The 12,657-nt window shown below is 40.8% G+C and overlaps 1 protein-coding gene across 4 annotated transcripts in view; it reads left to right on the top strand.

The window, feature by feature from the left end:
- NALCN (sodium leak channel, non-selective) overlaps positions 1-12,657 on the top strand; it is a 222,852-nt gene that overhangs the window by 36,727 nt on the left and 173,468 nt on the right. For 3 of the 4 annotated variants that reach the window (XM_087937920.1, XM_087937918.1, XM_087937919.1), the window contains exon 4: positions 9,045-9,101. The exons of the other annotated variant lie outside the window; for it this stretch is intronic. In XM_087937920.1, the coding sequence (XP_087794046.1) occupies positions 9,045-9,101 (57 nt within the window). The remainder of the gene's footprint in view (positions 1-9,044; positions 9,102-12,657) is intronic. 4 annotated transcript variants of the gene reach the window in all.

Genomic DNA, 12,657 nt, shown 5'->3' with positions numbered 1-12,657 from the left:
GCCTTGTGAGGTAGGAATGATGCATAGAAGTTTAATAATCCCAAAAAGGCTTGTAGCTCGGCTTTAGTGGTTGGCGTGGGTGCTTCATGGATTGCCTTGACTTTGGATTCTAGGGGTGGATGCCTGATGCGTCAATTCTATAGCCCAGAAAGTCCACCTGTCTAGTGGCAATGGCACATTTCCCCTTTTTAATTTGAGGCCATGCTGTCTGAACCTGTCCAACACTGCTCTGACTCTCTGGAAGAGTTGGGGTCTGTCCCTGGCCGAGACCAATATATCGTCGGGTAGGGTACTACACCAGGGAGGCCCTGTAGAATTGCTCCATTAGGGACTGAAAGATGCCAGGGCAACACTTACGCTGCCAAATTGGAGGCGCTTGCACCGAAAGCACCCCTGTGAGTCACAATAGTTTGTAATTCGGCTGTTTGGTTGTCAACAGGGAACTGTTGATACGCTTGTGACATGTCCAATTTGGCAAAAATGGTGCCTGGCTCGAAAGTGTGCAGTAAATGTTGAATGACCGGGACTGGGTAAGCGCTAACTTGTAGAAAGCGGTTAATTGTTGTTTTGTAATCAGAACAAATTCTCAGACTGCCATCCTTTTTAAGGGGTGTGACGATTGGTGTCTCCCATTTGTCAAAGTCTGTGGGCTCAATGACCCTTGCTTTAATAATTTGTCCAGTTCCGCGTCCAGTTTAGGCCGAATGGCAAATGGTACCCTACGTGGCTTCAGCTGGACGGGAACTGCTTGGGGGTCAACTGCAAATGAGATGGGGGTACCGTTATAACACCCCAACTCATTGCTGAATACGTCTGAGTAGTCAGTAAATAAGGAGTCAGTGTCAGAAGCTGAGACAGCATGGACTCCTGTTACCCCAAGGCCGAAGTAGGGGAACCAATCAAGCCCCAGGAGACTAGGGAGGTTGCCGTTAACTACCACTAGAGGCAGGTGGCCTTTGAAAGCTCTAAAATTAACAAGGAACTTGCCTTTGCCGAGTACTGGAATGTCCTTCCCTTGATAGTCCCTCAAGGTGAGTTGGCACTTCTGGAGTTGGTTTCTGGATAGGCTGGGCTGGATCCTCTTGAGTGTGCTCCACGAGATGATTGAGAGCGCTGACCCTGTGTCAACCTCCATACGACAAGGTTTACCTTCTAATAAAATGGAGAGTGTGATTTTACTAATAGCATGACAGGTGTGGTTAGCATGGTAGGAAGTGTGACAATTTAGTACTTGCCTTTGGGAGCCAGAATGGGAAAAGGAAGGAACCCTTTGTGCTGAGCTGTGTGCAGCCTGGCAGACTCTGGCGATGTGGCCTTTCTTGTGGCAATTGTTGCAGGTGGCACCCTTGAATCTGCACGAAGCTCTCGAGTGAGGCCCGCCACAAGATAGGCACAGGATGATGTGTTTGGGCGCACTGCTGCTTTCTTGTCTGATTCCTACCTGAGGTGGCTTGGCATGGGTGAGACGGTGGATGTCTGTTTGATCGTTTGAATCATCTTCGTTGATCACCTCTTCCGAATGGACGGAGGCACAGCTTTGTTTGGGAACGGAACCTTGAATCTCGGTGGCTGACTAGGTTGCCAGTTCTGCAGCCAAGGCTTCCTCGACGGCCTGGGAGAGGTTGAGATCCTTCCTGGCAAGCAGTCGCCTTTGGAGGTGAAGGTCCTTGACCCCGCAGACGAGTTGGTCGAGAAGCATATCATCTAAGTAGTTTTTGAACTCACAGTGGAGAGCTGCAGTCCTCAAGGCGGCCATGTACTGGTTGATGGTTTCCCCGTCAGCTTGCTTCCTCATCCGGAAGGCGAAATGTCTCGCAATTTGTGAAGGCTTGGGGGAGTAATGATTGGTGAGGATCTCCAGCAATTCTGCCCAGGGAACATTCTTTAACTCACGTGGCGCGACGAGTGCTGTGGCGGTATCAAAAACGATGGCCCCACAATAACTGAGGAAGAATGACTTCTTCCTGTGCTCTCCTGCATCAGCCAGACCAATGGCATCGATGTAGTGGTTAAAACTATTTTTGTATGATTCCCACTTCTCTTCATCAGGCTTGAACGGTGGGAAGGCTGGGTTGGAGTTCATGTTGTGAACTTCAGCTGGTTACGAGGCTGTAGAATCTCTCTGGGGAGAAAAAGGTGGCCCTGTGTGCTCTAGGTGATTGTGGTAGCTGCTGTTGCAGCATTTCGCCAGACTAGTGACTTCAGCTCTTGAGAGGCTCCACTAACCTCTCTGCTCTCTCTGGGTTTACGTTTGTGGCTCAGGCTGCAACGGCTGTTGGCAGCGTTTTGAATTTCGCGCCCTGGAGAGCGTGGGCGTAATGGCTGGCCGCCTCTGACAGTGACTCGAATCTCGCGCCCTGCGTAGGTGTCAGAGACTCATGGAATGACAGCACCGCGCTGTATTCTACTCGAATTCAAACGACAGCCGTTTGAATTCCGCGCCTTTTGAGTTGAGCGGCTGCGGCTCGCAGCGTTTCACTTTCCCCTGTAGCTTGCTAACTGAGCGGCTACAGACGCTCTTCCTTTCGCTTTTGCTGACCAAGCTCTCCGGCGGCGCGGCTGCGGCTCAGCAATAAAGTGATTTCAGCTGCTGCAGATTGCCTCTGGTAGCCATCCCACCCTCGTCGCCAGTGTTGTAGATTGAGCAATGAGAGGCTGACCAGGGCATTTATGCAACAAGACTTTATTTTAGAAATAAAGGACTGAACGTGTCAGCTCTGCCTGGAGCAGGCTTCCAGCGATCAGCGGCTGACCGAACCCTGCAGCTGGCTTTTATAGCCGGCTGTCGAGGGAAGCCAGCCAATGAGGGGCAGCAAACGCCCCCGCAGCATGAACAGACCTGGGTGGGAACTTTGGCAAGTTCCAGGGACATAACAATTATTATAAAATAAATAGATTAGAGTCTAAGGTTTTGCATTCTAGCTCATTATTTCCTTTTAAAAAATTTTAAAACAATCTTTAAAAAAAAAAAATTAGGAGGACTTCTGATACAAAAAAAGAGATCCCTGTAGACTTACTTGAACATGTAATAAACCATGGCTTCAACCACTCCTTTATCATCTCAAAATAAACTGAACTTTATTTACTGATTCCACATCACTGTAGCCCAGGAAAAAAGTCCCATACAAATCAAACTATAAATTAGAATGTTTAAACATAGCCATTTAAAATATATTTATCCTTAAATATTGTTAGGAAATCCTTCTAAAATCAGTAGGAGCTAGAGTGTAGATTGAGGTGAACTCTTCAAATGAGATTTAAATTAATTTAAAATGTTTATTTGACATTAATTCCTTAGTTCAAACAAAGCTTTCTGTGTTATAAATCATATCTCATGAGCAAACCTGCATACTAATTGGCTCAGTAACAATTAGAACCAGGTCAGCCAGTTTCCATTGATTTTAAATTATTATTTTTAATTTAAAAGAAGTTACTAGTTAGGCTGTATATAATTATATTGAATGCAAACCATTTACAAGTCAGTGAATGACAGCCAAACTCTCCATGGGGACATTTTCTGTCTTCTCATTTCTAGAGAATTCTTCTTACTTGCTGAAGCTCATGAATGCATAAGAAGAGTGAAAACTATGTTTTCCCTTCTGAATTACTGTTTTGTTCATCTAAATCCATCCAGGTTTATAGCTTTCAGGATTAATTAACCAAGATTGCTTTTATCTGGGGCAACTTTAATTAAATACATTGGGCTTCAATTAAACAAAGTCATCATTTCTCAGGGTATCATGTGAAACTTCTTGATCGTGCCACACACTTCCACGTTTTGCCCTACTTTATATTTTATTATATTATTATTTTATTATTCTATTCTATTCTATTCTATTTTATTTTACTAGGCACACATACCACTTCAGTTGTTGACTGAGCATCTGGCAGCAGTACAAGTTTAATCCTAAATGGAATGAAATACAGATTGAAATAAAAGGTATCCACCAGATACCAAACACTGTGGACTTACTCTGTTCCCAGGAAAAATGTGGGAAAGGCCATTTTTTACTCTTCCTCTTGGGAACCAATACTCTTGGCCTCAGTAGGGCTGAAAATAGCTGTGCCAGCATCGGGGTTGGGTGCGGTGGTGGGATTCAAAATTTTGCTACCAGTTCTGTGGGTGTGGCTTGGTGGGTGTGGTGTGGCTTGGTAGGCATGGCTTGGTGAGCATGGCACGGGAGGGATACTCTAAAATCTCCATTCCTACCCCACTCCAGGGGAAGGATACTGTAAAATCTCCATTCCCTCCCCATCCCACTAACCTGCTTTTCAGCTCAGTTCTCCTGTGCAGGGCAACAAAAGAAGACCCAGCCGATCAGCTGGGACGCGGGAGGCAGAAAATAAACGAAGGCGGGGCCAGACAGAGGTGATATTTGCAAGTTCTCTCGACTACTCAGAATTTCCACTACTGGTTCTCCAGAACTGGTCAGAACCTGCTGAATACTACCTAGAGTTGTGTAGTGTGAGAAACAGACTCATCAGTCAGAAATTTGACAGAGCCATGAAGTGAAGCAGCAAATAGTTTATTGCATGTAAAATACGTTCTTGCAAGTATGGGTGACTAGCAGGTAGGCACACAGAGAAATACATTTCAAAGGCTTTTTATTCTGTCCACCCGAACCACAAATCCCTCCCTGAAGCCCCCTTGACAAAGACCACAGCGTTGTAATCTTCCTGGAATGCCTGTTTCTCCATGAATTTCTCCACACTTTATATGTTTCCCCACCTTTTCCCCAGTTCCCCTTTTTCCAGACTACCTTTTGTCCCTTTTTTATTTCTTAATTTTTATTTCTTGGAAAATCCTTGCAGCATAAGCATAATAATTTGAGGCAAGCAGTTAATCATTTTTTTCACTATTTTATTTTATTTATTTTATTTGGTTTGTCAATTACTTATAAGATAATAGGTATAAGTAAAAACATAGTTATGAACACATGGATACATATAAGAAAAATAAATAAATAAAAGAAACAATAGGACAGGGACGGTAGGCACGTTGGTGCGCTTATGCACGTCCCCTACAGACCTCTTAGGAAAGGGGTGAGGTCAATGATAGACAGTCTTAAGGATAAAGTGTTTGGGTTTGGGGAAGAAACCACAGAGTCAGGTAGAGTATTCCAGACATTGCTGAAGTCGTATTTCCTGCAATCAAGTTTGGTGTGATTAACCTTGAGTTTGTATCTATTGTGTGCTCTTGTGTTGTTATGATTGAAGCTGAAGTATTCATTTGCAGGTAGGACATTGCAATGTATGATTTTATATACTATATAGTTATGAATACATGGATACATATAAGAAAAATAAAAGAAACAATAGGACAGGGACGGTAGGCACGTTGGTATATTGTATACACACACACACACACACACACACACACACACACACACATATATATATATATATATATATATATATACACACACACACACACACACACACACACACACACATATACTCACTAGACTGTGTGGTTAAAACTATTAACTAATCTGCTTGCCCAAGTTGACTCGCTTATCAGAATAGCAGACCCTTCCTATTTTCCTGTCATGAACTTTTTACCCTTAATGTCCCAATTTCATTCATTTATTTATTTATTTATTTGATTTGATTTGTCAATCACTTACAAGGCAATAAGTATAAGAAAGAATACAGGAAATAGGTACAAATAAATGGGGACAATAGGACAGGGATGGTAGGCACAATGGTGCACTTATGCATGCCCCTGATAAATCTCGTAGAAATGGGGTGAGGTCAATAGTGGATAGTTTGAAGTTAAAGGAGTGGGGGTTAGAGGATGTGCGTTCCAGGCATTGACCACTGTTCCTACTGAACTTTTATACCCATATCTCTTAAAAATTGCTTTCTTTGCAAAAACAACATTATCTCCATCAGTTTCTTACAGTGGTGATAGAGCTATGAGAGCTGGAAGGAGGGAAGTTGAGTCCACAGCAACACTTCCCATTTCATAGTGCCGTGATGGCGAGCCTATGGTACGCGTGCCAGAGGTGGCATGCAGAGCCCTCTCTGTGGGCATGCACACCATCGCCAGCTGCTCTTCTGGTTTCTGGCATGCCAGCCAACTGGTCTTTGCAGGTGCCAGAGTGCCAGAAAACGGTCCCCAAAACAGGCCATTTTGGGGCCTTTTGCGGGCTGTTTTGGGGGCCGTTTTTGGGCTGTTTTCAGGCCCCTTTTCAGGCTGTTTTTCATGCCATTTTTCAGGTCGTTTTGGGGCCTTTTTCAGGCCCATTTTCAGCCTGTTTTTCAGGCCATTTTCAGCCCATTTTTCAGACTATTTTCAGGTCATTTTCTGGGCCAAAAACAACTTGAAAAACACACTGAAAAACGGCCCCAAAACACCCCAGAATGCCCTGGAAAATGGCCTGAAAATGGCCCCAAAAGGGCTTGAAAATGGCCCAAAGAATGGCCTGAAAATGTCCAAAAAACCGGCATGCGTGTGGTGTTCCAGCACCCGCACATTCACATGTGTTCCAGTTTGGGCACTTGGTCTGAAAAGGTTCGCCATCCCTGTCATAGTGTATCCCTTCCAGAAGTAGCATTTGCAGGAATCCTTTCAATTCATTAATTTGTTCAATTTTACCTCACCTTTTGGTTCAAATCTTGACGTGTTGGTATTTTCTATGCAACTGTATTGGAGGAGCTTTTTGTCACTGCTCTCTATTGGAGGAAGTCATTCCACCCCCACCCCCACTCTGAAATCTCTCCACCAGTCTTCAGAAATTTGCATGCTTTTTTCCCCTCCTTGCAAAAAAAAAAAAAAAAAAAAGAGCTTAAGTTTATCAGAAGGCCTAATTGTTGTGAATCTTTTTGAGAGATGTGTAGAAACATTACAGCTTGTTGCTATAGAAATAGATATTTAACTACACCTTTTAAAATGGTTTGGGGTATGATAAAACTCCAATCCTTAGAATGACAACTATTCACAACCCTTTGTTTTTTTAATAAATATTTTATTAAGATTATAGAATAAAATACAAAATATGAAAGCAAATAGTAGGATGCAGTAGGGAGGAAAAGGGGAAAGAAAAGTGAGAGGGGGAGGGAGAAAAGAAAAGCATTGATTTCTGCCTCCCTCTGTTTCAGTAAAATAAAGCATTAACATCAAACCGCAATTTTTTACTTTTCAAAACAATATAAAATAGCCATTTCTATAACAACAAATCAGTCTAAAGAGTAAAACCCAAAATCAGTTTTTTCCACCTCAAGCCCAAAGTCCAAAAGCAGTCTCCACGTAGCAACAAAAGTACTTATATTCTTTTCTTTAATAAAAACAGTCAATTTAGCCATCTCTGCCAGTTCCATCAACTTCTATAGCCATTCGTCCATGGTGGGAATTGAATCGTCCTTCCATTTTGTGCATACAGTGGTCTTGCTGCTGTTAACCAGTGGTGGGATTCAATTTTTTTTTTACTACCGGTTCTGTGGGTATGGCTTGTTGGGCATGGCAGGGGAAGGATACTGTAAAATCTCCAGTCAGAGGTGGTATTTGCTAGTTCTCCGAACTACTCAACATTTCCGCTACCGGTTCTCCAGTACTGGTCAAACCTGCTAAATACCACCTCTGCCATTAATATATATAAGATCAAGTCCCCCCCACCCCGCCCCACCCCCAAAAAAGAAAAAATCCAAATCTTTTTCCATTAAACCCAGAAGGAAAGTTTCTGGTTTCATTTTTATTTTCTTTTTGAGAATTCTCTATTAAAATATGAATCTTACTTCAGAATTTCTTTGCTTTTTATCACATGTCCACCATAAATGATAAAAGGTCTCTTCTTTACTTTTAAATTTCCAACATTCATTTGAGATACTGTCTACATTATACATTCTAGATAACTTATCCAGTGTTAAATACCAGGTATTTAACACTGGATAATCATTCACACTCCCTTGTGATTTGATGAACTGTATACAGATGTATTGCATATAATTAACTACAAGATTGGCAATATGATGTGTTGGAATCCATTTGAGAATGTTTTACTTTAGGTCCTTAACTAATGCGAACTATACTTGTTCCTCTTAGAAAGATTTATTTTTTAATCTAAAAATGCAAGCTTCTAATGCAGCTCTTTGTTCCTAATCATCTGAATGATGCTTTTCCTTACTTTCCTCCTAGAAAGAAATTGGAGGAATTAACCCTTAGGTGCCTAACTCTAGACCCCTAATCAATATTTATAAATATGACACCTTATGGCATTAGGAATACTCTTATTTCAAGCACATGCAAGGGAAATAGCAGGGTTGGTTTACTGTGCATATTTGGGAAGGGAAAGAATATCTGCAAAGGATATGTGTTTTCCCTATTCTTTGACATTATACAAGAATATATATTTCTGGGGAAATAAAAAAAAAAGATAGCACCTTATTTAGAACACTTTATGGAACCAAGGAAGTTCTATAAATAGTATGGAACAGAATAGTTTAAAACAGTATTTCTCAATCTCAGCAGTTTTATGATGAATTGATTTCAGTTCCCAGAATTCCTCAGCTAGCCATGCTGGCTGGAGAATTCTGGGCATTGACATCCATATATTTAAATGTTGCTAAGATTGAGAAACATTCTCCTAAACCCAAAAGCCAATTTGCTTGAACCTTGATAAATGACCAAGGAAATGTGTTCTCCGAGGGTTAACATGGAGCATCACCTGGCTCTGTCTGTCTCCCTTCATATTGTTGGGCTGCAACTCTCATCATTGCTCAGCATTAGCTAGCACTAATAGGAGTTGAAATTTGGCAACATCATCCAAGTCTTGATTTGGCTCGACAAACTTCCTAAAATATGAAAAGAAGGAGAATTAAACAAATTTGTCTTCTTAAGTGCACTATAACTAAATTCACCCAGGACTAGAAAGACCACAGTGTTTCGTGTCATAGGTTGAGAACCTGACAAAGGTATTGTTGAAGGGAGGTTGAACATCTGCAGAACCAGATATATCATGGCATGAGATTCACTCAGATCATTGATAGACAACACTGTCACTGTACAAAGCTCATGAATGGAGGTAATCTCCTTTTTTCTGTAGATGGAGTTGGGAAAAGGTTGGAGGTTAACCACACCACAGCCATTTCAGATGTTCAAGGTAAGATGGAAGAAATTCACCTTGCTTGGGGATATTTCCCTTATCAAAGGTAAAACCAGAAAAATGCTTGCCTGTCCAAGCTGAAAATGAATTGCATACATAAGGCTATGGAGGCTAAAGTGGATCATGTGTTATGGCATAATTTCTGTGCACACTAAGCTCTTTCATCTTCATCATATATGGCTATAATGTCTTTTCCATGGATACTGAAAGCTCACACTAGTTCTCTTGCTAAGACATACGCATAATTTCATATTCCATTTTCAAGGCATTCCTGCTCTGATTTTTTTTCAATCTATTTGAACTCATAATTACTTAGGAATTGTTATTTTTTTAGAATCTGTGGTATGTATAAACGTTGCATGCACAATGTTTCACTAGGCACCCACTTTCATCACAGTTTTATTTGAAAATGTGACTACAGAATGGGTTGTGTTATTCTGCACTCACAAACATTATCCCCATTTACATTGGATACCAATAAATCCAAAACCAGTATCCATAATTTTGAAATCATTTGCTTAGTCTAACCGTTTGTTTCTTTTCCAAGTTTCTAATTTGAAATGGAAGACTGGAGGGATGAGGTGTTGTGTTGTTTTGATAATAGAGGAGTATGCTTTGCTCAAACATGCATGAAAACATGATTCTTCGCACAAAACATAATGGATATCGTAGGGCTTAGCACAGTTAAATGGAGAACAGATTGGGTTGAAATGACCATTGTTTAAGGAGGACCTGTAAACAGGGGAAGAGTTACATTTTATGAGTCTCACCCATTCCCACACATATATGTTTTTTTTTTCAAACCTAGATAATTTTTATGCTTTACAAACTGAAACCAAATGTGTAAGAAAAATGCAAAACTAATTGTAAAACTGAGTTATGCAACAGATTCTTGATTTCATAGTGAACTAAGTATAAGCAAACTATGCAGATGTTACTTTTGCTATATGACATTCATTATTTCAGTTATCTTTTATTAAAAACCTTTCCAGGGTTCAGGTGCATAACTTAAAATTGTTGATGATGGTAATACTAGTTATGTTACTGTGAAGTATGGGGACAGGATAAGGCTTTAAAAAAAATGTTACTGAATGTCATTGCGGATTTCAATGCTACAATCCTTGCTGTCCTGCATGAATGATGAAGATCATTATTATTCATGGATCCCCTGTGCCATGAAGGCTCCATAAAACATGGACAACTCAGGTGGAACAATATCATGGATACCAATGTGCCATCCTTTTATACAGACAGAATCATTTTATTTTGGCCATAGCTTGTTCCCTTGGGACAGAAATCCTGTATCTTAAGAGATTCAAACTTTGGGGAAAAGGAGACATCACTCTTGATTAAAATAGCACTGTCAAGAGATTTCACGCTGCTGAAGGCTTCTACTACTTCAAGAACCTAGCACATAATTTTAAAAAAATCAGTGTTGTGAAAAATGCACTGATATTGCATTTACCTGCAAAATGCAATTCCAATGAATTTGGGATGCCTTCCAGCTTCACCCATTTTTGTGAAAATATAGATTATCCTTGCATTTTCCGATGTAAGAAAAATGCATATGTGTAAGAAAGTGATATGGTATGAAAAAGCATAATAGTCACTTAGACTGAATGGCTTAGAAAATTAATTACTCTTGTGGTTGGCTTCAGCCATCAAGATGACAAAGAACGCGGCCACATTCAAAGAAAATAAACGGAGCAACTTCAAGTAATGATATAATCGATCTTTATCCATATACTGTAGATTTATATCAGACTTACTGGTCTAAAGATGACTTGTCAAAATACAGTAATTGGTCAGTACTGTTTTTTGGATACAGAAAGTAAACCATGGCTTACTAATAGAAATTAACATAGTAATCATATAGATTAACCAACATGTCGGACTTTTTCCTCTCTGCATGCAAGTATTAAATTTGAAGTCCTTGGCCTGCTTTTTTTTTTTTTTAAGCACAGAATTATCATGCTCTGTGAACCCCAGTTTTCCCTCTTGATCACACAACATTGACTTCAACCCATGAGTACAGTTTCAAATTGTCATTTGCTCTATCACAATATCAGTAGTCCTTCCCTCCTTCAGTCAAGACTATGCTACTAAAATGGCAAGGGATGCTACATCTATAACACTTTTATCAACCATAAGGAGATGTTGGTGGCGCAGTGGTTAGAAAACAATATTGCAGGCTAATTCAGCTCACTGCTAGGAGTTTAATCCTCCACAACGATTGACTCAGCCTTCCGTCCTTCTGAGATTGGTAAAATGAGGTCCCAGATTATTGGGGGCAATATGCTCACTTAGTAAACTGCTTAGAGTGGGCTGTAAAGCTCTGTGAAGTGGTATATAAGCCTTAAGTGCTATTGCTATTATCTTGTGGATTAGTTCAAGTGACCTGTTGTGAAAACCAACAGTGGTATGTTTGGGGAGTACTGAGAAGGGTGAACATATCCCCACTCCTTTGGCCAATTTGCCTACCTTCGTTGCCACCATTTCTTCCTCAGCAGTTGTTCTATTACCAGTTTGTTTGCAGAGTTCTTCCTCTAACTGTTGCTTCCCACCCTCCCCGTTTTTGCAGAAAGTTTATTTCAAGGCTTCCAAGAAAAGAGGAGAGGGGAGGAAATTCTTGCTATCTGGAAAAGAACAGGGATATATATCCAACAATATTTGTGTTAGCACTAGCCAACCATGTACTAGTAGAGATCCTTACCTTAGATCATTTTAGCATACCCTTGCACTGTCCTGGAAATAATGAGGGATGTTGATCTAGGTTTTTGTTGTTTATTTGCCACCTTCCCTTATTTGTCCATTTTGATCACCGTTACCACCTTCTACTGCCCAGCAGCTAGTCAGTTTCAGTTTTAGTCTATAGGATTTGGCTGGCTGCACAGTGAGGCTAGGATCTGCCTCCTTTCTCTCTAGATATTTGTGGCCTGTTGTGTTCCCGTGTGCTTCTTTGCATCACATTCTTTTGAAATTATGAGATGGCATCCCAATGGGGTTTGGGAGGAGTTGTAACCAACTACCTACAGAAGCCCAGGCAGAAATTGTGGAATTGTGCAATAATAACAGGACCATCCATTATACCTGCTTTGTCCCACTGGTGGCTGCCTTCTCCATTGCCTGGTGATTTTTGCTGGTGCTCTGATGCACTCCCAGATCAGGGTAACTTTGGCTTGGGTCAGACAGAATAATAATTGGCTTCAGGGCAACAAATGTGCCAAATTTGCTATGCACCAACAAAGGGAATGATAGCACAGAAGGGAAATGGCCAGGATCACTCCCTTTCAGAGTGAACAACCAGTGATTGCTGACAGATATGGAATCATAAATAAACTCACTAAGAAGCTAGAGAGAGAACTTGACTGAAGAATGCAAAATTAGAAAGAAAAAAAAAAGAACGGTGAGAGGACATCCTAGCAATAGCAGCTGAAAATCATTGTGTTTGAAGTACCATGGGCCTGTTCTATTTATAGCACCTTCTAGGTTAGTAGAAAATTTATATTGATGTTAAAGAAATTTTATTTAATTCGTCTATAGCCACAAACAG

Source organism: Pseudonaja textilis, chromosome 8, assembly GCF_049901715.1.
Source record: "Pseudonaja textilis isolate UNSWEBS1 chromosome 8, rPseTex1.2, whole genome shotgun sequence".
Classification (NCBI taxonomy): Eukaryota; Metazoa; Chordata; class Lepidosauria; order Squamata; family Elapidae; genus Pseudonaja; species Pseudonaja textilis.
Note: the sequence above shows the minus strand (reverse complement) of the source record. Positions and strands in the feature narration are given on the sequence as shown.